This window comes from Polypterus senegalus, chromosome 12 (genome assembly GCF_016835505.1).
Source record: "Polypterus senegalus isolate Bchr_013 chromosome 12, ASM1683550v1, whole genome shotgun sequence".
NCBI classification, from domain to species: Eukaryota; Metazoa; Chordata; class Cladistia; order Polypteriformes; family Polypteridae; genus Polypterus; species Polypterus senegalus.
The window spans coordinates 77,822,144-77,849,182 of record NC_053165.1 but is presented as its reverse complement, the minus strand read 5'-3'; the positions used below and the strand labels follow the sequence as shown (position 1 = coordinate 77,849,182).

At 45.4% G+C, this 27,039-nt stretch overlaps 1 protein-coding gene across 7 annotated transcripts in view; it reads left to right on the top strand.

Moving 5' to 3' along the window:
• adgrl1a (adhesion G protein-coupled receptor L1a) overlaps positions 1-27,039 on the top strand; it is a 294,832-nt gene that overhangs the window by 209,464 nt on the left and 58,329 nt on the right. For all 7 annotated transcript variants that reach the window (XM_039772475.1, XM_039772479.1, XM_039772478.1 and 4 more), the window contains 4 exons: positions 22,827-22,930; positions 25,891-26,076; positions 26,458-26,496; positions 26,568-26,748. In XM_039772475.1, coding sequence (XP_039628409.1) covers positions 22,827-22,930; positions 25,891-26,076; positions 26,458-26,496; positions 26,568-26,748 — 510 coding nt within the window. The remainder of the gene's footprint in view (positions 1-22,826; positions 22,931-25,890; positions 26,077-26,457; positions 26,497-26,567; positions 26,749-27,039) is intronic.

Sequence of the window (27,039 nt, the reverse complement as noted above, 5' to 3'; positions counted from 1 at the left end):
ATCCGGTCCTTTGATTGTGTCTCGCACACTTTCAAGATTTATGCCATGGTGTGTTTCACTGTTTAGGGATTTGCTTCTGACGACAGATTGGAAGCATTTACAGTTTTGGCCTTTGCTCATTTTGTGACTTCACCTCATCCTTGATTTCCCTCTTAAGGCATTGTGGATTTATTAAGAGCTAGAAACTGTTCTGTCAAAGACAGATAATAGAGCCATTTTGAAATCTCTTACCCCACCTACGTGTGCTCTCCGCGCCTTCCCTCCATATTCACGTGTGTCCATACACTTCTTCACTGGTCTCCATCTTCTCGAGGGCTTTCCCGTAAAGCCTCCTTCTCAGACTCTCTCATTGTTTTCGAGGCTGGGTGCGCCTTTACGCTTCCCTGTGCGTCTGACACTCACACCTCCTCTCTCGTCGTGTCACCAAAGCCAGGCTGACCAATCAGATGGCACTGTGTGACAGGACACACACACTCTAGTGCTTTATTATGTTGTAGGTTCAGAAATGATAGGCAGGCAGGAATAGGAGAAAAGGAGGGCAGCCAAACCCAAGATGCAGTTCAGAGTGCGGCACAACGTTAAACCAAAGCGAACTGAGAGCCGATAAGCAGGGAATGCAAAGAACTGCAATGCTGAAGGCCCTTAAATAGCCGCGGGGGCGGAGCCTGTGCTTGAACCGTTGATTGGCTCGTCTCCGGACCTCCTCGCTGTGCTTCTCTATGAGACATCTGAGAGTGTGGCGAGCAGCATCTGGAAGTTCAGTAAAAAAAAACGCATCTTCTCTTCGTCTTTTCACGGATTCCATTCGGCTTTGTCCTCTTTTTAAAGGTCACTCATGTCTTTACCCAAAAAAGAAAAGTTGCTGTAATGGCATAACGTGCAGCGAGCCCAGAAGATAAAAGGCTATCTGTAGGAGAGTGGAGTGGTGCTCAGCTCATGCAGCTAATTAAAAGGAAAAAATCACAATGACAAAAAAAGAAACAAATTCTAACACAAGGACCAATCCAAGTCCTCAAATAGCGTCACCCGCTGAATTCACGGCTTGCCATCGAGTAACATTCTAGGATACGCAGGACATGTAGGCGGCAGTGGCATCCCCATCACGCCCGCCAGCTCCCTAAGTGAATACTCTGCTTAGCTGGACCCGTAGGTGGTCTTTATAATCAGCAGCTTGGTCCACTTCAGGGTCTCAAGGGCCACAGCCTCTCTATCCCTGGGTGGGCGTCCCTGGGTGGGCGTAGCGTATGCCGTTCTATGGGTATCGCTCTCAGCTGTTTGGTGTTCTAATTACAGCTATTTTTTTACTATTTTCGATTCATTTTCAACATCTTCTTTATTATTTTATTGAAAACTAGCGGGCTTTGCCTCCCTCTCACTTCGTGCGCCAACCCCCAGGTGGGCGCTACCCGCTGGCCACTTTGCAGTTCTGCTACTCGTGTATGAGGAAGCGGATGTACAATTTAAACAAATTGTTATTTTCATGGGAATTGTTACATATGCATAATAGAGCTAACTACTTTACATTACAGCGAGTAATTAACTTTAGTAAAAAAGAGTCAAACATAACAAATTGAAAGAAAATGATGTTTCATGTTGCGTTAGAGGTATTCATTGCATTATACAATTTCATTTTGTTTGGCTGTAAAATTAACACACATATACTTTTAAAACTTACACTTTTACTGTAAAACTTCAGTAAAAACAATTTTTTGAATTAACTTTTTGTTAATATTGCATTTGTAGCCGCCAAAGTTTAAGGCAAGATCAAGCGCGGGTAAAACACGTGTCGAAAGAAATCTCTCAGTCCAAAAGTTCATTTTAAAAATATTTAGTGAAAGTTAAAAGCAAATAATCCACACTAGAATAAAAGAAAAAATCGTTACACACGTAGAATAAAAAGCAAAGAAAAGAAAAATGTATCTTGTCTAAACTTGAGTTATTTCTGTACTTAAAGGTTCTTCATTTCTTCGTCTGTACGCCTTACGCGTACGGCACAGTCTTCACATCAGCATTGTATTCACACACTCAGAGAGCCCGTAGGCCCTCAGGCACAGTCGCGGTTTAAAACCGTACACCTCTACACCTTACACGTGGCAAGGCTGTCACTAACTGAAGAATAAGGTTTACTCAAAGAAATGCCAAGAATATGCCAACACAATTCTACTTACGGGGGTTATAGGAACCTCCCATAGATTACGCTTTGTCAGCTAGTCAAATATTCTTGAATCTTATAGGACTGGGAAAATGGCTTTTACAGCATTGAATTTTAATTCCATGTTTGGACTTTCATCGTGACAACGCAACGTATAATAACTGGCCGGGAGTGAATTTCATTTCTTTCTCTCTAATAAATAATCAGACTTTTTAGAATGTTTGTCCCTGCGATTTGTTAATCATCTGTTCTAACGGGAAACTGTAAACGTTTTGATAGATAGATAGATAGATAGATAGATAGATAGATAGGTGAAAGGCACTATATAACAGATAGGTGAAAGGCACTATATAATAGATAGACAGATGAAAGGCACTATATAATAGATAGACAGATAGATGAAAGGCACTATATAATAGATAGGTGAAAGGCACTATATAATAGATAGATAGATAGATAAAAGGCACTATATAATAGATAGATAGATAAAAGGCACTATATAATAGATAGATAGATACTTTATTTATCCCAAGTGGAAATTCCCATACTCCAGCAGCAGCATACTGATAAAGAACAATATTAAATTCCATCCATCCATCCATTTTCTAACCCGCTGAATCCGAATACAGGGTCACGGGGGTCTGCTGGAGCCAATCCCAGCCAACACAGGGCACAAGGCAGGAACCAATCCTGGGCAGGGTGCCAACCCACCGCAGGACACACACAAACACACACCAGGGCCAATTCAGAATCGCCAATCCACCTAACCTGCATGTCTTTGGACTGTGGGAGAAAACCCACGCAGACACGGGGAGAACATGCAGACTCCACGCAGGGAGGACCCGGGAAGCGAACCAATATTAAATTAAAGAGCAATGAAAGCGCAGTGCAAGTTAAAAAATGCAAGGTGGAGAGTGCGAGGCGGGCAGGTGTCACAGTCTATAATCTCGTGTAGTGACAATAGAATATATAATGATTTAATACGAATGGCATATCGAGATCTCTTTTGGTGTCTGATGTTAACTGGACTACATTTCCTTTCGACAGCAATATCTATTGATATGCATTTAACCAATTTGCCACAATTTTCATGTTAATTCGTTTGACTTCCTCGTTTTGCGGTGCTAGGATTGCCTGTGCACTCGTTTCTTCTCTTGATAGCCCTTCAGGATGAAATTCTTCAATAAGATTTGGACAGAATACGTCTTCTTTTATTGGGAACTTAACGTGAAGAAAATGTAAAAATGTATAAGAGCTGAGAGCGCAGGAACTGCGTCTGACAAAAGCATTCACACCAATGAGAGGCGAGAGGACTGTGGGCGTGGCTGAAAAATGGTGGAGAAGAAGGCGGGATTTGAAAATATCTCTTGTCAAGAGTCTCGTCTCAAGATTTTCTTTTATAACCGAGAGGTAATCCGATTCTCTTCTGTATTTTGCGCTCTGTGTCATTTTTAACGATGTTAATATTTTTTAACGTTGGGTTACTTTTGTGTTTATGTGCCAAGTAGTCACACGTGACCAATCCCGTCACGTCAGTGATGTAATGTCCTTTACATATAAATACGTTTTTTTTTTTACATATGGAGTTACCCTTCTGGGGGAATAAAAAGCCCTGTTATTGTGGCTCTCGGTAGCTTAGGTTCAGTTAACAAGTAGAGATGTCTGTCTGTCTGTCTGTTTGATTTATTTATTTATCTATTTTTGACTTTGACGTCATTTCCAGACAATCTCTTTTGGTTCTCCTTTCCAGCCTTGCCACCCCCCCTTAATCTTACATTTTTGGTCCTCCAAGCACAAACTCGTAAGACACTTGTGATTCTTGTGGGTATAAAATCCTTTCAAATGAATAACTGTATATCTTCATTTACAATCGTGAGACGCCCTCGGGTTTGTTGGTGGCCGAGTCCAGAGCCAGTCCCAGCAGCGTCTCCATCTTTGTATTCCTGGCTGGACATTGACACGGTGATCCGGTGCGTTCTTTGACGTTCTCACTTCTTGCGACTTCTTACCGTTTCACGTGGTTGCTGTTTCTTCATCTCCTTTAATGTTGTCTTTCCATTTCATGGACTTGCTGGCTGTTTTTCTGCTCCCTGATTTGGTGTAGCGCACCCTGTGATGGCCTTCACCCTCCCGGTGACTTATTATCCCATCCACCGCTTTGCTCTTCATTGTACTCCTTGCTGTTGCATGTTCATAACTCGTTATTTAATTTGATGACTTGCTGCTATTTGTCATTTATTGAATTTCTGCCTCACTCTAAAGCATCCAGCTTCATTTGACGACTTATTACCGTGTCTCTTTGAGTTACTTTCATTTTTATTCCTCTCTGCATCATGTCCATGGCTTATTATCACATTTGACATCTTCCTATGTAATTTATCAATTCATAATCTCATTCAAACGCTGGCTCTCGTGTTTAGTGTTTTTTTATTTATTTTTGTTGTATTTTCGCCTGTGGTGTGTTTCGAACGTGTACCGTGTCAGGGATATTCTTGCCATCTCACCTGTAGGTCATGTTGAGCCGAACTAATCCAACTATAACAGGCAGGAGATTGTGATCTTCTTTGAGAGTTGAATTTGTTGACCAGACGCTCTTGTAGAACATCTTCACTCACAACGTGTGCTACTAACACCCTTTAGTGTCTGTTGTTTTTAGGAATAGGAGCCGGAAACAGAACAAAAAAGAGTCTGAAGCCTCGGAAATAAGCCAGAAAAGCTGAAGAGGCTCATCCCAAGGCAGCCTGACCTCCCAAGTCCACAATCAGGCTTTGGTCGAACGAGGCCCAAAGTGGAGAAACTGTCTTAGAAGGTTTCTGAATACACTTGAAAGTCCCAAAGTGTTCTTTTAAGGGAGAGAAACCATGAAAGACTTTGACTTGATGAGACAAAACTTTTATCAAACACGTATTTATTGAAAACAATAAGAACAAAATGTGCAAAAGCACAATAAAGATGTGACTTTAAGGCAATCTGAAGCAAATAATTCAATCTAAAAGGTGGCCCAAATGAACTTGGTCACATGTTAGAGCGTAGAATCAGCTCTCATAATAAGCAAATGAACAAGCTAATAAAATGCCAAATGAGTTGTGGCCTGCTAAATAAAAAATAATAGCAATAAATCAGGCACCAGAGAAACAAAGTAATCACATTAGTTATCTATTACGTCTTGCAATGAGACATGAAAAAGGAGATGAATAGTCAACGCGTGCTCATAAATTATCAATGAGATGAAATGTCGTCAGTCGAGATCGTCCGTCTAGCCATATGGTGAACACAATTCAGTCACTTTCAAGGTCACGTGGAGCCGGGGCCTGTCCAGTTCGGCACTTGGCACAGAGCAGGAACTCATCCTCTATTAGGGTGTCGTTATTTTGACAATGCTCTTTATTTGCCTTGTTTATTCTGCGTCACACACGTGCAAGTAGGAGGATGTTGTATGGACCAAGTGAAGGTAATTCCACGCCAGGCCAGGAGGTGGCAGGGTGTCCTAAACCTTCTTCTGTTATCTCTACAGACCAGACATGGGAAAACCTATGTGACTCAACCCTGAAGATGTCACTTCCTGTTCAGGCGCCTAGAAGAACGTCACTTCCATGAATGACCTCAGAAGGAGGTCACTTCTGGTTCCCATACATCACTTCTGGTCTTGGCATTTAAAGCCGCCATCTTAACAACTATTTATCAGTTCTTATTTGGACTCCATCAAGCACACTACTGTCTTATTTTCAAAACCCACTGCAGCCAGGGATATTGTACAGGTGGCTGATCATTTTCACAGTGGCGTAGTCGGCAGGATGATGACCTCCTTATTAGACCAGAAGTTGAAGCTGAACAAAGACTCGACGCACTTCCCAAGCCTACAACCAAAGAAGAGTCAGACAGGTTTCCCCACATCTGGTCTGTAGAGATAACAGAAGACGGTTTAGCGCGCTCTGCCACCCCCTGGCCAGGCGTGGCATTACCTTCACTTGGTCCATACAGCTTCCTCGTACTCGCACGTGTGTGACATCTGTTTCTAATTCCTTCATTTCTCTTTCCGTCTTTGCTCTTTACTACGGCAAGGTATTAATATCGTGGGAGGGTGTGGGCATGACAGTTCAGGAGAACAAAGAAGACTCTGTGGTGCCAACTGGGTTGTCCCATTTATTTTAATGAAGATGAGAAAATAATGAAAAAGAAGAGTGTAAATAGCACGTTAGTGGGGAATTGAAGTACAGCCAAGGAATGTGTTGGTTTCTTCATCTTCATCGCTCCTTGTGGGACGCCTGGGTTTTTATGTCGGTGGGACTAGAAGGGGCGGAGCAAATGACCTTCACCAGGTGGCTTCTCAGCACTTTGGGGAAAGAAGGAGAAGACGGCGTTAGCAGCAGCGCCCCCTCTTGCCAATCTCGACTCAGCCTATGAGGAGGTCCTCCGACACGCACACGTGACACTTTGTAGTTGTTTTCTATCTGTGTGTGGCCGCTTCTCTTTAAAGACCCAGAGTGAGTTCTGCAATTTGCCATATGAGAAACGAATTTTAGTGTCAAAAGTTAAGAAATGAAACCTGGTGTTTTCAATAATCGCTGCTCGTCGTTTTTAAAATCAAACCTACGCACATTTAGTTATCGGGCCGATTATAAGACTGTGATGTAAAGTGAAAAGCCTCCAGTGGCACATTACACCTGAATTATAGGGCAAGAAGGGCACTCCTGGTACACCACTGGATCACAGAGATTGGTACAAATAAGTCAGACTGAGCGTCGACACTTTATCTGCGCTAATTGAGCCTTTCAATCAATTCCTTGTGCCTCAGCTGTTCTGTGACATCCATGCAGCATGTGGGCCGCACGGAGCAGAGCTGTGCCAGGTGGGATCTGACATGTCGCCTTCAGAAAGTGAAATGGCATCACTCACGTTACCGGAGACTTGGAAGGCATGCCATTCATGGGAAATTGTCATGGAAATGACATCCGACATGGCAATCTGCTGACATCGCCACACGCAAGCAGGGACAAGAAGGAATTTTAACAGAACCTGGCATACTGAGTCAAAGCCCAGTGCTGGCGTCACAAGCTTCTCAGTGGCTGCCATTGCAAAGAATGATGGGAAGGTGCCAACTGGGACAGGACTTTGTAAAGTGTGGCCACAAAGAATGAGCTGAAATCCAGCTGTGCAGAGATGGCTGATTTAAACCCTGGGCCTGAGTTAAGTTCTCTTACACCTAAAAGTAACTCCTTATGTTTAACTCTATTAAAGTGCTTACACGTCATTAAAACTGTAAAATAAAGCAACAGTATGTGACAGTGTAATGCGTCTTTAATGTCCTTATTGTCATACGAGTCTGGTGAGATTCTGAAGTGTATGCGCCAGTCTGCAACATGTATTCTCACGTATAAGTCAGGTCTTGAAACCTGAAAAATCGATCATAAAATCAGACCCCGACTTATACGCCCGTTCAAAAATCAGACACATCGAATTTTGTTGCAGCAGCACAGTTGTCAGCTTTTTTTGCCACTTCAATGACTTTTAAAGTAAAGCCAGCTTCATATTTTCTTCTGATCAAACGCTCCATCGTACATAAGGGATGCTCTTACGATAAAAGTGTGTGAGGGGGGAGATACAAAAAAACACAAAACAGTGCAAATGTCACTTCAGAATTGTTCAGGTATTAAATACCGTGTGGTCACGTAGGCACAATACATAGAAAAAAGGCAGTGAGCTCCATGGTTACTCTCTCAGGCGATCTCTTGGACCAATAGCGTGAATTTATGTACATTATAAAATACCAGAAGTTATACGGTAAAATCAAGACCTGACTTAGAAACATTTGAAAGGCACTATATAATGGATAGATAGATAGTGTAGTTGGCAGGATTAGATAGATAGATAGATTTTCATTTTAGTATAGTCGGCAGGATCACATAATTACAAAGATAGATAGCTAGATAGCGTAGTTGGCAGGAATAGGCCCATATGCTGACAGTTGATGTCACATGAGCAGCAGTAGACAGGCACTCGAGGTGACAATCCTGCGCCCCGAGAGTGTGTCAGGCGCACTTCAGCGGGTATCGTGAGGTAATCGAGGGGGCGTTCAATCAGGTATTCCAGCGTTTCTCAACCTTTAAGTATTTGCGACCCGAGTGTTCATAAGTTTTAATCGCGCCCCCTAACGTTTTTTTTGAAAGGAGCCCACTAATACCAATTTGTTCTTTTTTAATTAATGATATATCGTAGATGCATATTTTATTATACCAACTTAACTTTTATCGACATTTATCTAACTCTATATTTATCGTTCTAGTATCACAATGTAGTTTAAGTTCATTTGTTTTGGTTTCAATGGATGGATTTGTCATATTTTCGATTCTTGTTTTCTTTTTTTCACATCTTCGTGCCCCCCTTTTTGTTACTTCGCACCCCCACAGGTTGAGAACCACTGAGGTAATGGGATGCGGTTGTGTTGCCGGGGGTCTTTCTAAATCGGTCCTCTACTTCTGTTTTTATCGTCTTTGCTTTTGTTAATTAGATGCCTGTTTATTGTTTGGCATTTTGCTTTTCCGCGTCGTCTTTTTGTGAGTATCGTCAGGGCTTGTAATGCACCTGGAAACACGATGTTAACATTGATGGAATGGAATAATTAGCAGCTCACTTAGGGCTTCATCAACACATCTCCAAACGAATCGTCTGCCACCTGCATCATAAGGAAAAATACGACTGCAGAGCAACCTGCCAGTGGCCTGCAAACTCTGCCAGCTGAATGAAGCCAGGAGCGGGACGGCAGAGGGCAAACGTAGTGGCCTGGCAGCAGGAAAAGCCATCTGATTGGTCAGCATGTTCACATGTGGAGCTGGGCTACCGTCACACTTGTACATTTTCCTTTAAAACGTGCAGACATTAGTCTCCTATTTCCGCGTTTTGTCCACACTACCTCGGCGTTTGTGACCCCTGAAAATGAGCAGTTCTGAAAATGGCCACTCAGCACCGCGGTGTAGTGGAAACGCAGACTCGAATCTCACTCTGATTGGTTCAGGCTTATTTTGTGGCCCTCCCCGATTGGATTCTGCTCGTTCCGTTTTCTCTGCCGCTTTCATCTCAATAACAGTTGCTCCTCTTCCTCAGTCCAAACAGAATAATCTCCTGCTTCATCTTTCCGTATTCGTCATTGCAGTGAACATGAGGTGTAACTGAGCGTCTAGCATGGAGGACACGTCCTCCTCCTCATCCTCCTCCTCCTCTTTCTCCCGACGCACGTGTCTCCATTTTGGATGCACATTTCTGGACTATAAAACCATTTTGTTTTTTAAATCAGGATCGTTGTCAAAGCCTATAAGTAATAATCCGTGTACGGGAAGTCTTTCGGGCGTGGTAAGGCATTGCCAGATATGTGTCATTGACTTTTACGTGACACCAGGATGCCTGACTTCCCAATGTAGGTGCTTCTCTTTCGGCCTAAACGCAGTTTTTAAACAAACCATTTCAGCTGAAACACTCAAATTCCACCACGCAGCTCCTCTCCGAGGGTAGATCGCACAAGTCTGGAAATGTTTGTCGTCCCCCCGTTCTCTGTGAACGCCACAGACTGGCAGGCAGCTGAAACCGTCGCGTCTGGCAGCAGTGAGCGTCTTGTAGTCCAAGCGCCTTGGCCGCCCCTGTGTTTGGTCAGACTTTAATTAAACCTTCTGCATGTTAAGTGGATTGCGATTCAACCGCCTGATTGGTTGCCCTAATGAAGGACACACGACATTATGCCTTGTCACGCTGAAATTTGCTTGGGCGTCCATTGAAGAGATGTCACCTTGATGGCCACATGCCATTCCCTTTGCCCAGGGCACTGACACAATGCCATCCCACCACGGACACTGGCTTTTGGACTTATAGCTGCTAACAGGCTAGCTGGTCCTCTTCTTCTCTGGTCCGGTGGACACGATGTGCATTCCTTCCCAAAACAGTACCTGATATATGGATTTGTCTGACCACACTGCGCATTTCCACCATGTGATGGCCCATCCAAGATGCCTCTACGCTCACAGACATGTTAACGTATGGCTTCCTTGGTGCACAGTGCAGCGGATGTCCAAAGCCCCCCTCAGCCCCTTGCTCTTCTGTCACTCATTGATGAAGGACGGTTCCTTCTGAGGGATCAGAGATCACAGCCAGTCAGTCGGCTTAGGCTTGCGCCCTTGTCCTTTACACCTCAGAATATCTCCCGATTCCTCAACTCTTTTAATTATTTTATGCACTGCTGAGGGTGAAGTAGCCAAATCCCTTCCGATCGCTCTTTACAGAGTGTTGTTTTTAAACGTTCCAGGGATTTCTGGGAATAATCTCTGATCCTCAGCCCATGTTTGCTGGGCCTTTCCTGGATGAGGTTTGGACCCCAAAACTGGATTACAGTCACCTGGGGTCTCATGTATAAACGGTGCGTACGCACAAAAATGTTGCATACTCCTCTTTCCACGTTCAAATCGCGATGTATAAAACCTAAACTTGGTGTAAAGCTGCGCTCATTTCCACGGTACTTCATAACTTGGTGTACTCAAGTTCTCAGCTCGGTTTTGCAGACTGGTGGCACTCAGCGTCAAAGCAGTGCCACTGTTCTCGTGTGGTTTATCTTTCTTTATCAGATCCACATTCCTGACGCGGCTTTATAAATACACTGAAACTAACCGTATATTGTTTATTAGTGTAACGCATCTGATTGTAATTAACTCGTAACAATATAATGGTGCACAGAATGGTCAGACTGTTCTAAATACCAGAACTGCTTTAGCGCTGTTACTCTCACTGCACCTTCTTCTTCTTCTTTCAGCTGCTCCCGTTGCCACAGCGGATCATCTTTTTCCATATTCCTCTCACTGCACCACTCGGAGTATTTATATCACTGTATCTGAGTGGGAATCACAGCAGCCAATCGGAAAGAGAATTATCAGGTTTCAGCATCAAGCACACGCTGCCTCAGCCATGAGCACAGTCTATTTGAACTGCCCTCATACGTTAAACACTTCAGAGCCTTTCCTGTGCGGACCTCGCAGTTCACAAAGAGTTTCATCCCAAGAACTCTAAACGCACTCAGTCAGCCATCAGGTGCTCCTCGTAGACCTGTTAGGACTCATACGTCCAATCACCTCACTGGAAACGTGTGATACAGTTAGAATATTACACAAGCTGAGCTACTTTATAAAGCGCGTATTTACATATGATGACGAGATCATTTAAGATGAAATGCAGAAAAATAGGTTTATTATATTATACAGATACAACTTTAACTTCATTTAAATAATCTATATTGTTAATAATTAAACATGTGAGGACACGGTGCCACTGCACTAGTGAGCTGCTGGCGCTCCGTTCACGGATTGTTCCTGCCTCTCGCTGTATTCTCACTGGTGCTGGTGCGAGACTGGAAGGATAGAATAATTAAACACGTACTACGAAGATATTTCAATGTTCCTTAAACGTTTTGAAGAATTGTCGTAAGCTTACAGATGACTTAGCATCCATTACAGAGCTGATTGTGTGGCGATTGGGTATTTGGAGAAAGAAAAGGAAGGACAGGAATTGGAGGTTAGTACATTTGAAAGAGACAGGACTGCTGCAATAAAGTATTTCATAGAAGGTGGCACAACACAGCAGGCATCTTGCGTGAGGCAGGAACAATCACTGCGCCACCGTGTGCCCGTGTTTAATAACCTGCTTTAACTCCCATCATCATGAAAATGATATCATGTATAAATGTCAGTGTTTTAATTATTCAGAGAGCTGGAATATCACGAATGTCATGGATTCTGTGTCCTGTTGGAGGAAGAGAAAGCCCGGAAGCACGTAGTGATTGACACACACCGAGCACATAGAAGATCACATACAAAACAAAGCATTTAACGTGCGACTTTAATTACGATGTGATTTGAGAAACTGGTTAATTAAACGATTTTAAGATGAAGTTTACGATGTTCTACTTTAATGACAAAATAAACTACGTGATTAAAGTGGACATTTCGAGATTGAAGTTAACATTTCGTGCTTTTTTCCTACTGTGTGCCTATTTTGTTTTTCTCTGTACCCTAATAAGCTTTCATACGACCCTCAGACGGTGGGCTACGACTCCCCTTTTCACGGAGACTTTGATATCTGACAAGTTCTTTTTTATTTCGGGCGAGTTTCTCCAACACACTATGTCACTCGATCAACTTCCTTTTCTTTTTTATCCCACTGTTTAAACCAACAAATAGTACGTTTTTTCTTTGCCTCCACTTGGTATTCGCTGAAATTCTATTTTCCCTCGTGTTTTTGTCTTTGTCTTTTCACAGAACACTGAGCTTAACGGCTATTTATATTGATTTGCATATTCAAAGAGGTGTAATTCTGGGAGGAGACGGGGCGGGACAGCAGGCGCATACACGAGCATTACTTTTCACACGGACCGGGATTTATGTAGCAGAAGAACGTGGAAGTTGGCGTTCACACAGATTTATGCATCTGGATTTTTTTGTGGCGTACGCAAATTTCCGCTTTTGTGCTTACGCCTCGTTAGTGTGTGAGTTCTACGCACGGCGTTACACATGAGGCCCCTGGTGAACACGGTCTGTTTCTACCCACATCGTGATTTTCGTTTTTATCTTTAGCTCATTGTTGGCCCTAACGTGGATCATGTTGAAGACTCTCACTGTCAGCAATGGTGGTGTATTTACTAGAAAATGAAGTGGACTCGACTCAACACATTGAACATCTCGTCTTTACGTCAAAGTGAATCTGAAATCGCTGCTTTCGGCTTTCATCTTCCATACTATCCCAACTTTTTCCGAGTCAGGGTTGTACAAGACAAGGCAGGGTGAGAGTGAAGCTTTCTTACATGTCAGGTGAATTCCTCGTAAGTCCAATCATCTTTTCACAGTTAATAAGCGCAGATTCTTTCCCTTTAAATGTTTCTCAGTGGGTGGCGGCTCAATAGTACAGAAGTACAACAGCAGGACACCAATGGTAGAGGCAGGTGACGTCACTGAGATTTGTCAGGCTCATCCCGCTCTCTGTAAGCCACGGTCTTTGTCTTTTCCAACGAGGGGCAGAGAGAGAGAGAGAAGGAGATAAACGGCCATTTGTGGCCTCCACTTAGCAGCCTGTCAGCCCTCCATCTGCGCCCACCCTCTCATTTTCTGTCCGGAATTTATTTGTCTTTAACAGAGTTACAATTTAGCGGCTGGCTTCTGTTTCTTTTTAGAGGTCAAGCAATCTGAAAGCACGTCACCTCGCCCCCACGTATATGCCAAGGCTTTTATGAGCTCTACGGCCCCCATAGGATTGTAGTAAGTGACACAAAGTAATTGTCGGTGCGTGGAAATGATGGCAAGAGGGCCGGTGCACTCGGCTCAGCCTAAATGGCACATTACTTAAACACGCGGCCCACTAATGTCAGGGCGGGAGCCCGGTGGCACTGCCACACAGTCCTACCGTTCTTGTCATGGCACTCATGGCACTCATGGCACTCACTTCCCTCGGATGACAATTCTAACTTTGGCATCCCGGTTTTTAATGAGATATTTCATTGATTATTACTGGGGTGGCTTGAATGGGGCAAGAGGGGCAAAACGTGGTCAGATGGCGGATTTTTAAACCGAGTTTTGTGTATTATGATATTATTTTCTGTTCTATTTATTTGATGTATGCTGTTTATTGATTCTGCGGTGGGCTGGCACCCTGGTATTGGCTCCAGCAGACCCCCGTGACCCTGTAATTAGGATATAGCGGGTTGGATACTGCATGGATGGATGGATGTTTATTGATTATTTTTATTCTGGTGTTTTGTTAAATTGCGATGGATTTGTTTTGTTTATCTGTCCTGCCCCCTACGTGTTGAGCCAGAGGAGCCGGGACCACCTGCTTAGACGGCCCCAGCTTGTATATCAGGGGAACCTCCAGCCACTGGGAGCGGCGCCTCTCGTTTTCATTCCTGCTCTTTTTTGGTGTTTTTCAGATTTTCTGCTCCCCTCTAGTGATTTCAGCTTGTTTGCTTTTCTCCTGCTGTGCCTTTTCTGAAATTTCTTCAATGATTTCTTTAAACCTTGAAGAAGTTTGTTTCTTTCTTGTGTTAGAGGTTTACCCTTTTTTCTTTCTCTCCTTCTGATATTTTTCAACTTTAAAAGCTTGAGCTCAATAGCTGGCCTGGTGTACGTCAGAAGCCTTCTCCCTTGAGTTGGGGTGAGGCTGCCTGGAGGTGAGGCCAACTCAGTAGGCGCAGACCTCAAATGTTAGGATTGGCACATTTTATTTATTGTCTGTGCCTTCTCCTTTGTATTTTTAGTGATTTCCTAGGATTAGTTGCATGAGCCACTTTGATATTAGCTCAAAGATATTCATATATAAGTCGGGTCTTGAAACACGAAAAATCGTCTACAATGTCCTTATTGTCTCCTGAGCAGAGTCTGCTGAGATTCTGAAGTGTATGTGCCAGTCTGCAACACGTCACCAGTCACAATCCACACGGCGTATATACTCACGTATAAGTCGGGTCTTGAAATCTGAAAAATCGATCATAAAATCAGACCCCGACTTATACGCCCGTTCAAAAATGTGACACAATTTTTTTTTTTTATTCATCTTCTTGCCTCCTCCAATCTCGCCCCAGTTTCTCAGACACATTGAATTTTGTTGCGGCAACAACAACAACAACATTTATTTCTATAGCACATTTTCATACAAACAGTAGCTCAAAGTGCTTTACATATTAAAGAATAGAAAAATGAAAGACAATAAGAAAACAAAATAAATCAACATTAATTAACATCGAATAAGAGTAAGGTTCAATGGCCAGGGGGGACAGAAAAAACAAAAAAAAACTCCAGACGGCTGGAGAAAAAATAAAATCTGTATGGATTCCAGACCATGAGACCCCCCAGTCCCCTCTGGGCATTCTACCTAACATAAATGAAACAGTCCTCTTTGGATTTAGGGTTCTCACAGAAGGACTTGATGATGATGATGGTCACGTAGACTTCTGCCTTTTAATCCGTCCATCATTGTTGGAGCATCATGAAGCTTTGAGTAGGTGGAGGTGGCAAAGGCCACCACCACAAAGAGACCGGAAAAAGAAACAGAAAAGAGAGTAGGGGTCAGTCGGCAGCGCAGTTACCAATTTCTTTCGCCACTTCAGTGACTTTTAATGTAAAATCAGCTTTATATTTTTCTCTAATCGAACGCTCCATCGTAGGTAAGGGATGCTCTTACGATAAAAGGTGTATGAGGGTGTGAGATACAAAAAAACACAAATCGGTACAAACGTTGCTTCGGAATAGTTTGGATATTACCGTGTGGGCACGTTGGCACAATACACAGGTGCTCCGTGGTTACTCTCTCAGGTACAGACGTGTATTAGGGCCACGGAGAAGAACAAAAAAAAGTAATGTGGAGAATAAAGTCGAGGAGAGGAAGTCAGTTTAAGAAGCGTGTGCCGAGTAACATGAGTCAGGGAACTCTTAACACAAAGCATTTATTGTGCTACATGACTTATGACGGGGTTTGAGAAAATCTAGTAAATGACACATTGCTTTTAAAATGACGCTTACGACGTTCTACTTTAATGACAAAATAAACTACGAGAATAACGTCGGCGTGGCAACTTTATTCTCAACATTCACTTTTTTTTCTTCACTGTGTCCGTAGTTTTTTTTTTTTTTTTTTGTTCTACTCAGATGGGCGTTAACATATCATAATCTCTCGGAGTTTTTGGCATTCAACGACCGACATTATAAAATACTTTTACAGTAAAATCAAGCCCTGACTTATCTGTGGGAGAACTTAAACGCGAGTATATACGGTATATATATATTGTGACAGATTAGGGTTTTTCTCGCACCCTTGTACCCTCAGACCACACCTGTCAGACACCAGGTAAAAGTCCAATTATTATTTATTATTTATAACAATGTGCACAAAGCACGCTCCTCTCCACAATACTCAATAACAAACAATAAACCAATCCTCCACTCCCAGACGCTTAGCCACCCTGCCTCCCAATTCAGCTCATTGTCTGGGAGCTCCCACAGTCCTTTTATACTCCCTGACCCGGAGGTGTTCCTGCCCAACAGTCCACAAGTCCTTATTCCTTCCGGGTCAGGGTAAACAATGTTTTTTCTCACCCCAGAAGCCCATCGCTCTTCCTATGACGAACTTCCAGGTCATAGGGCACGAAGAACTCTTCGGTCCTCCCTGCAGCTCCCTCTCGTGGCCCCCATGGCATCCAGCAGGGCAGTGCATAAAAACTCCATTGTCCATGATGCCCTGCTGGTCTACTGGGGACCTCCATGCTGCAAGGAGGGCTCCACCTGGCGGCTTGGGGGTATTGGCCGGGATAAACAGCCGGCCATCCTCCACAATATATATATATATATATATATATATATACAGAATAAGTAATACACAAAACAGTATTGACAAAGATTATATATATATTAAATTTTAAGAATAAATCCAACAATAAAATTTATATCAAAAACTACTTAAAATTGGGTCCGAGCGCACAGTGGCCTCTTCAGGGTCTGCACACTTTATTATGTTTTAAAGGTGCCATGCCTGCCCATCCATCTGCACTCAGTAACCCATAAGTGACAGTAAAGGTTTCCACATTTCTTCACAATCTCGCGTTCCCAGACATATTCAGAGCCTCTGCTGCGGCCCACCACATTGTCCTCAGGTGCCTCCTGTTTCTCCATGATGTGTTGAGAACTTCACTGGAGTCCACCTGTGGCACATTGAATTAACTGAACATCATTTTGAAAGGCTCACACTCACCTGTGTATTGAAGGTCCGACAGTTCACAGTGCAGGTCAGGACAAAAGCCAGGAGCTCTCTGTAGACCTCCGACTGTGGGGAGGCATAGATCGGGACAAGGGGATCAAACCATCTTTGAGGGTTCTCAGAAGCACAGTGGCCTCAAGATTTGTGAAAGGGAAGAAGTTTAGAACCACTAGGAGTTGGCTGTCTGACCAAACTCCACTTTTAGTCAGGACGGTGACCAAGAACCCAGTGGTTACTCAAACTGAGCTTCAGAAAGCCTCTGCTGAGATGGGAGAACCTGTCAGAAGGACACCATCATCTCAGCAGCAGTCCATCAGTCTCGACGGAAGAAGATTCTCTTGTCTGATGAAACTAAAATTGAACTCTTTGGGCAGAACTCCAAGAACTGCTCATCACCTGCCTGATACCAACCTTACGGTGAAGCAGGGAGGTGGCAGCACCGTGCTGTGGAGTTGTGGCAGGGGCAGGGAGGCAGGCCAGAATCGAGGGAGAAGACCTTGAAGAATTCCTGCTCCAGACTGGGGTGACGGTTCACCTTTCAGAGTGACAGTGACTCCAAGTGTCCAGCCAAGGCACCTGTGGAATGGCTTTGGGACCGGTCTGTCCTTCAATGGCCCGGACTCAAACCCAATTGAGCACGAGTGGAGAGACCTGACGATGGCAGCTTACAGACGCCTCCCCTCCAGTCTAACGGAGCGCGAGAGGATCCGTCAGGAACATTGGGGGTAAACTGCCCAAATCCAAGGGGGCAAGAGACCCACGGCAGACTGCCCCTTTAGTGATGGGGCTTGTCGTTTTCAGCTCAGGCCACTCCGTTTCCTCACTAGCAGACGTGTGTCCTTTCAGAGCAGATGTAGCTGGGGATCTCACATCGAGCAGGTTGATTTTATCTTAGGGTTGGTCATGCCAGCGCTCGGGCAGGCCATTCGTCCCTCTGTCACTCTGATTGGCAGCACTCGCCGCGGCAGGAAGCGGCTCTCCCAAGCATCATTAAAGGATTGTATGGAGAGCGGCCACGTGATTCTGCGCTCCTCATGACTGCGGCTTCTTGTGCGAATAATAAATACGCTCAGCTTGAAGCAGACAGCGTACATCTGGAGGCAGCGCGGACTCCCGGCAGAGCCTCTTAATCTCTGCTAACGATTCTCTCGCTGTCACCTGTAAGTCTGCAGGCGCCCTCCTCCCGCTTTGCACGTCAGCGATCAATTATTGTGCTGCGTACAGGGATTTTCATCACGACATAATAAACAAGTCACTTTTCAGGGAGCTTTGCATGGAAATCTGCGGCGTTTCTCAGTAGTCACCAAGTGGCGGAAATTAAGAAGTCTGCCAACTTTATCTGAGACTCCCAAAACGTGGCAAGGCCTTGAGAACTGAATTCACGGCCTAGAAGGACAAAGCAGAATGATGCTTTCATCTTGGCTGGCTTCTGCCTCGTCGTCACATCTGATGAGCCTCAGTTTGGTCACATTTGAAAATTGTGTTTCCTTTATACAGTCAACGGGCCATGAGGAACGAGTCTGGAGGAAGGAACCCTGGGCTCTGGTACCGAGCGTCTTGGCAGCAACACATTTGAAGCTCATGATTCATATCACTGGGGACACTTTCTGTGCTATCAATGAAAGGGTCACCTGCCACCTTACATGGCCATCTCGAAATTAAGGCCAGCATTTCAGGCACTGGCATCACTAATCTTCCAACGACATGTACTGCACATCCAGCAGATGACGTTGGCAGGTTTGGTCCCCTTTGATCCTAAAGTGAGGCTGTTACAGCAACATTCCACCCAAAACTGTTTGTTTGTGAGCGTGGCGCGTGTTGATGTTCAAGTGAGAGACTGCCATGCTGGAGTGAGTCAGCCGTTCACTCGGGAGACCCTCCTGTAAATGAGTGGCGCGCCTCCAGGGCCGCGGGCAGCACCGCTGAGCTTTCACACGCTGCTGCCAGGCCTCTTTGGGCCTCCGTGTACCACTTGTCACACTGAGTAGGGGGACGCCAGCCTCCTGTCAGCAGGGAAAGGGCAAGAGCTGGGCACCGGTGGGCTTGGGCACCATAGATAAGCTGTACGTGACATGCCGGGACATCCAGTCTGGGGGGAAGCCCGCTGGAGATAAAGACGTGACAGGCCGTCTGTGTCTCTTTCTTTCTGTGTAGTGCCTTTCAAGATGAGTGCTACAGTATTACAGTGTTTTCATGGAGCCGCGTGTTGTTGGCGCTCTAACGCCTTTTACCTCAGTCATTCACTTACTTCTGTATAGTGCCTTTCATAATGGGCATTACTAGAAATGCTTTAGTGCCTTTCTTTCTTTCTTTCTTTCTTTCTCTCTTTCTTTCTTTCTCTCTTTCTTTCTTTCTCTCAACAGACAGGGCTCCAGTTCTGTGCCACGGAGAGGACTTTGTGTTCCCAGAGTTTTGCCGCTTCCCGTCTTTGTGATTTGCATCCGGCACTTGACTGGCTCTTTCAGTGACTGCCATTTTTCCCGATGACGATGGCGTGTGTGTGACGCACACTTTCTGAGAGCTCCAGCTGTAGCAGCACAAGGACTGTCAACACAAGTTCACCGTTTAAATTCCCAGTCTGCTTTGTAGCATTCGTTACAATACAATGCGGTGCATCCCAAAATAGACCAGTTGCTAAAAAGAGAAGCCAGCGCAAGGCTTGAAATGCTAAACACACTCATCCATTTCTTTTATTTTTCTGAAATTGCTTTATTCCAAATTCTTCCATGCAAGGAGCGGAGACCCACCCTGGCAGCACTGCGGGCACAAGGCAGGAAGCAGAGCCAAGCAGAGTGCCAGTTCCATTCCATCCATCCATCCATTTTCCAAACCGCTGAATCCGAACACAGGGTCACCGGGGTTTGCTGGATCCAATCCCAGCCAACACAGGGCACAAGGCAGGATCCAATCCCGGGCAGGGTGCCAACCCACCGCAGGACACACACGAACACACTAGGGCCAATTCAGAATCGCCAATCCAATCTTTGGATTGTGGGAGGAAACCCACGCAGACACGAGGAGAACATGCAGACTCCACGCAGGGAAGGACCTGGGAAGCGAACTCAGGTCTCCTAACTGCGAGGCAGCAGCACTACCCACTGCGCCACCGTGCCGCCCCAGTTCCATTCTTTCTGACCTTTTATCAGTTGTCATTCGACCCAACTTACATGGCTTTACAATGTCACATAAAAATACAAAATGCAAAAAGAGCCCACAAAAACTAAATGTGACATACATTTAAAAATGTGCATCTTATTAGCCAGTGCTGTACGTGATCGAGTTCACATTTGTAAGCCGGCGACCTTAACGTAACGTATTTGCAAGTGAAGTCCTTGAATGTGAGTGAGTTCAGTTCAGTTTTAGGTGACATTCTGGATCTGCTTTAGGTCCTGGTTAAACGTTACCCTGTCATGTAGGGGTGGAGCCTGATCTGAATACGGTATTGGGATACGCACACATAGTGCATACTCATAAATATTTATTTCATACTCATTTTATACCATTTATTTGTATTTGGAAAAAATAACTTTAATCAAATCGCCGCTGTCTGTGTCTGCCTGCTTGTGCTTAAACTGCACCCTTGACACCCAATGACATGAGCACGCTGTGAAACTCCACTTTCACTTTTAGGAAAACGTTGGACTTTGTGAGGTCACTTTAGATTTGTCCCCATTGTGACTCGAATTTTGACCAGCAGCGTAATTTGACCGGCAGCATAATTTGACCGGCAGCGTAATTTGACCAGAAGCGTAATTTGACCAGCAGCATAATTTGACCAGCAGCGTAATTTGACCGGCAGTGTAATTTGACGCAGTGTAATTTGACTGGAAGTGTAATTTGACCAGCAGCGTAATTTGACAAGCAGCGTAATTTGACCAGCAGCGTAATTTGACCGGCAGTGTAATTTGACGCAGCGTAATTTGACTGGAAGTGTAATTTGACTGGAAGTGTAATTTGACCAGCAGCGTAATTTGACGCAGCGTAATTTGACTGGAAGTGTAATTTGACGCAGCGTAATTTGACTGGAAGTGTAATTTGACCAGCAGCGTAATTTGACTAGAAGCGTATTTTGACCGGCAGCGTAATTTGATGCAGTGTAATTTGACTGGAAGTGTAATTTGACTGGCAGCGTAATTTGACTGGAAATGTAATTTGACCAGCAGCCAAATTTGACCAGCAGCGTAATTTGACCGGCACTGTAATTTGACGCAGCGTAATTTGACTGGAAGTGTAATTTGACTGGCAGCGTAATTTGACCAGCAGCGTAATTTGACCGGCAGTGTAATTTGACCAGCAGCGTAATTTGACCGGCAGCGTAATTTGACCAGCAGCGTAATTTGACCGACAGCGTAATTTGACCAGCAGCGTAATTTGACCGGCAGTGTAATTTGACCGGCAGCGTAATTTGACCGGCAGTGTAATTTGACCAGCAGCGTAATTTGACCGGCAGCGTAATTTGACCGGCAGCGTAATTTGACCGGCAGCGTAATGGGTTAGTTCACTGGTCCACAGTCACCAGTTGTGTCACATGGTTGGTAATTTATTTGTCTACTGGCGTCTATTTCATTTCTCTTTTTGAGCAGGATGATATTAGCATACATGGTTGTACGTGTTTGTCGCTGGGTATAACACAATAGTGTATTTCAATTAAAATTTAATTAAATTTAAAATAATTATTGTATTTTATTCCCGGACACTGTAATTGCCTAATCTAAGGCATGCAGAACTGAAACACGTGAACTCCTGGGTCGTCTGTTCTCACAAAACGGACCGACTGAGCCTGAACTCGTTTGAACGTGAACTGGTGACCTGTGGACGTGAGGTGTGGACTGAGCCTTGAGGGAGTTGCTGTGAGGTGTGAATTTGCACAGCACTGCTATTTCATAAAATGTCGGGTGGGAGGTCGAGGACGACTGTGACAGCTGTGTCACTGCAACGACACACTGCCAGCCACCCATGCCCATTAAATCCATCAGCAGCTCGTGGCCCGCCACCCCAGCCATAGTTTAGGGTGTGACTGACGTGATCTCATAACTTGCTGGAGCTCCTCACTTATGATGATCAATTGTGTAGCCTTGTGCCGTCACGCTGATGTTTTCTCGATTACGTTGACCTTTTTTGTAAGTTGCTTTGGATGAAAGTATCTGCTAAGTGAGTAAACATAAACTGTGTTTGATTCATCAGCTCCGTCCTAAATGTCTGCCATTGTGGTGGGCAGAAGCTTTGCTGTTCTTTTCGTGTTTCACGCGCCGAGTGTGTTTGGCGCGGGCGCCTTTTGCCCCTCTGTGTGTGTCCTCAGATGACACCCGTGGCTCTTCTGTGAAGGCGCCACATGCAGCGTGTCCCTCCAGAGCCGCCGCCATTACGTCCGACACAGCGGCGGGTGACTCGTGGGCTTTGGCACATTTAGTGTCTGTAATTGCAGACGTCACCCGGTGCGGTGGGCTCGTTGAGGTGTGAAGTGCAGGAGGTGCTGAGATGTTGTGATGGCCCCTGCAGTGGTCCAGTGGAGTGGCCTCGTGCCGGGACCGCCTGCTCTTCATCAGTGAGTGACCATTCAGTTGGTCAGACGTGATGTGCGTCGGTCCAAACGTTGCTTTGGATGAAGTGGCCGTCGACGGGAGGTCAGAGGTTTGCGATCTCATGCGTGTGAGTGACACGCCATTTTAGGGTTCATCAGCGTCTAACAAGCGGCATGTTGAAGAGATCATTCAGAGTGAAAGGGAGACGGCGATGGAGGTGCTGACCGCGTTGGCCCTGCAGTTACCCTGCTCGTTGGATTTCTTTGTGGTCCCTCGTTTGTACGTTTCCGACGTGTCCTCAGGTTCAGACGTGTCTAATCAGTTGCACAGGCTGTCCTGTTGAAGGTCTCCGTCTAATCCACTGCTTGATTTCTTCCTGGCAGGTATTGCAGCCTTTCAGTGTCTTTCCTCCCCTGTCATGTGGAATCCTGGGGGTCCTGACCTTAGCAACTGCACCTCACCGTGGGTCAATCAGGTGGCCCAAAAGGTAACAAGCGCTTCCTTTCCTTTTCTTTTGTTTTGTTTACTCCTTCTTGTCCCACAATCAAATGTCGTGAGCCGTACGTTGATGAAGTTCATGCAAAACAGCAGACAGGATTTAAAGCTTCTGATAAGAAGAGCCACAGAACAGGCCGGGACCTTCGCTAGGCTGCCTCACCCCAAGCAGCCTGACCCCTAACTCACGCACCTGAAATGAGGCCCTGACCGTTAAAGTTCGCTCCGCCCGCCCGCGGGTTTCATTCTACACTTTAAAGAGATTGCTATTTTCGTGGCTGTTGTTACATGAGCTTTATTTTCACTTTTACTGTAAAAACAATACTTGGAATGAACTTTTCTTCAAGACCGCATTGAATTTTGACTCCGTGTTTGGGCTTTCATCGTGACGACGCTACGTCTAACTGCCTGTGAGTTGTGAGAGTTAGCCGAACACCAGCAGACTCACCCAGTGTTTCTATTAAACGCCCGTTTATTTACAGTGCCCCCCCACCAGTCGCCCTCACTCGGGCCTTTCAGTGTCCGTGGGCCGCCTCCCTTCCTCCTGCCCATCTCCCGCTCCGGCCCCCTTTATAGTCACCCGGATGGACGCGCTCCAGGTGCTCGTTGACGTTCTTCCGGTGCCACTTCCTGGTGTGGCAGAAGTGCCACATGAGCACCCAGAAGCACACCGGGCGTCGCTAGAAGGTCCTTCGTCACAGGTGTAGAGCTTTATGAGGCGGTTTGAGCCACCCTGCCACTTCCCTGGGGTCCCCTCGCTATCCGGGGCGGTTGCCCCCTCGTGGCCCGGGGGACGTTTAGATTTCCTTTTGGTCCTTCCCGGCGTCCCGGCTGAGTTTGGCCCCCAGCCTCCTGCCACACAGTGAAAGTCCTTTCTTTTTCTCTCTAATAAATTAAACGACTTTCTCGAATGTTGGTCCCTCCTCGTTCTTCTTGGCTTTGTCGTTGACATGTCATCTCAAACGTATAAAATGACTGTCCTGATAAAACTTACAAGAGCTGAGAGCGCAGGAAGCGTGTCTGCCAAAAGCATTCGCACGACTGAGCGGTCAGATGACGGCGGTCTTGTTTGAAAATACGGCGTGACGTGAAAGAATCTCATCTTAAAAGTCTCCGTCTCACAACGTTTTTGGAATCTTTTAATTCTCGCTGGCAACACAAGTTAGACGATCCACAAGGCTGCAATCCGAACAATCTCTTCGATCTCTTTTCGCTGTTCCGTTATTTCACCAAGAGATAATTTCCGTTTGTTTGCACGTACTGCCGTTACCTCTAACCTGCTCTGCATGCGTACCGCGCCAACGTTTTTGAATTCTTTACGACGTTCTACTTTGTCATCCACTCTTTGTCTTTTATTTCCGGCCCCAGGTGTGGACTCGTCTCGCGGGATGTATAAGTGTGACTCCGAGAAAATCACATCTCGTCTCCTTCCAAGATTTTCTTTTTATAATAAGAGAGAAATGCTCCAAAAATGTCTCACGTGAAACGTCTGGCTTGAGAAACCAAAATCTTTAAACATAAAGAACTCCATCCATCTATTATCCAGCCCTAACTACAGGGTCACGGGGGTCTGCTGGAGCCAATCCCAGCCAACACAGGGCACAAGGCAGGAAACAAACCCCGGGCAGGGTGCCAGCCCACCACAGGGCACACACCAAGTACAATTTAGAATCGCTCATCCACCTGACCGGCATGTCTTTGGACTGCGGGAGGAAACCCACACAGGGAGGACTCAGGAAGGGAACCCAGACGGGTCTCCTTACTGCGAGGCAGCTGCGCCACCGTGCCACCCAGATAAAGAACTGCATTTGAAATAAACAAAAAGAACAAAATCGACAAACAGGAATTGCTTAACAAAAGACAATTCAAACCAAACAAGGCCCAATATGAAAGAAATGTCAAGAAACCTAAAAGTCCAAATAACCGAATGACTAGAATCTTCTCCAAACACACACACACGTGTCAATCATTTTGAGATGAGGTCACATGCAGTGCCTACTGGGAGAGATCACCATGACAACGACAAACACAAGTATGCCAAACAGCAGCAACTACAATAAAAGAGATAAAATAAAACGTTTTAAGTCTTTACAGATACCTTTTAGGACAAAATAAATTGTACCCCGTTTGACGTTTACCTTTAATAAAATGCTGTTAGAATATTTATTAAAAATGAAGACGTCCCCAGATCATAACACTAGTTGCTAAGGTAAAGGATAACCAGTAAACCCCTGGCAAAGGGACCAAAACAAAGAATTTATTGCACAATCAAAGAAGCACATTAATAAAAAAATGCAGAAATGTGAGAAAACGTTTGGCCTAAAAAAACGTCAACCCAAAGCAAAGCAAAGTCCAACCGGCTTGCTGAGGTAAAAATCCACAAAACAGAAAGAAGAATTCAAATAAGAGCAAAATCCACAGAGAGCCTACAAAGGGGACCCTGACTGCACAACAGCACCACGAGACTCCGCGGGCCAATTAGAAAGGCTGTGGGCGGTCCTTCTGCAGTGATGTCACGATGTTCCCGCCTCCCAATAAACATGACTGTGAAACAAAGGCAGAAATGCTAACATTTAAACAAAGCGATATTAGCAAAAATGACACTATGATCAATAGACAAGGAAAATAATAACTCCTGCGGTGGGCTGGCACCCTGCCCAGGGTTTGTTTCCTGCCTTGTGCCCCCTGCGTTGGCTGGGATTGGCTCCAGCAGACCCCCGTGACCCTGTAGTTAGGATGTAGCGGGCTGGATAATCGATGGATGGATGGAAAATGATAATTCAAAAACAGCAGAAATGACAAAGACAGGACAGTCACCTTAAGCCTGAGAGACAAGTGTGGCTGCCGCACAGCAGTGGCAGCGTACGCCTGGCGCGTTTATTGTCAAGTTTTCTTAATCTGACTGAGCACAGCCACTGGGACATTAGAGCTGACTTTGTGTCTTGGACGCAGATAAAGAGCGGAGAGAACGCCGCAAACATCGCCGGAGAGCTGGTCAACCACACGAAGGAGAGGATCCACGCCGGCGATGTCAGCTCTTCGGTTCGTCTGATGGAGCAGCTCCTGGACATCCTGGACTCTCAACTTCAAGCCCTGAGACCCGGCAACAAGGAGTCAGCAACTCGGAACTATAATAAGGTTTGTGAGGCGGTCATTTTGAATCGGCTCTCGCTGGCCCCGGATTGCTGCCCATCAGATTCCATTGGGAGTTTAAGTTACAAGTTGTACGACTGTTAGTGAGATTTTATGTCTGTCGGTGGCCAATCAACATGAAGAATGTTGGCGTAAGGACCCCGGAGACAGTGGGCCCCTTTAATAAATGAATGCCAGGGCTGGAGTTGGTGCCTGAGGATTACTGGGTGGGCGTTTTCACAGTCCAAGAACGTGTGGCTGACTGCCAGGGACCAACGCCACACACTTGGCTTTGGGACTCAAGTCAACCTACAGCCGAGTTCATCTTTTCATTCGAATCCCTTCTTTAAAAGCTAACTAACCAGCTTCCTTTTCTCTTTTTTCCAGTTCCAGAAGAGGGAACGCACTTGTCGGCTGTATATTCAGGTAAGGACCCCGTGAGTGCTCAAGGTGAAGGAAACGCACGGCAGATATAAACGGCACGCCTTTCTCTGCAGGCGGTTGTGCAGACGGTAGACAATCTCCTCCGCCCTGACGCCCTCGAGTCTTGGGAGGACATGAACGCCACGGAGCAAGCTCACACTGCCACCATGCTGCTGGACGTAATGGAGGAAGGCGCCTTCCTGCTGGCTGACAACCTGCGTGAGCCCAAGTTCGTTGCCAACGGCACCAATATCGGTGAGTTAGAGCCGCCCTCAAACTATTCGTTCGTTCGTTCGTTCGTTCATTCGTTCTTTTGTTCTTTCTCTCCAGGTTAGACGTGACATCGAGCTCAGCAGGGCTTTGAATGCTTGTCATGAACCCTTGAACAGTTTGGTTAATTGATGAATTTTCAGTTTATTTTTATATGGCGCCCTTCATCGAGCGCCGCCTCAGGACTCGTAGCAAATTCACACGACTACAAACGGTGGCCACCACTCCCCATTTACTTAGATATGGAGAGCCTCGGGATCAGGCGACGCCTCTAAG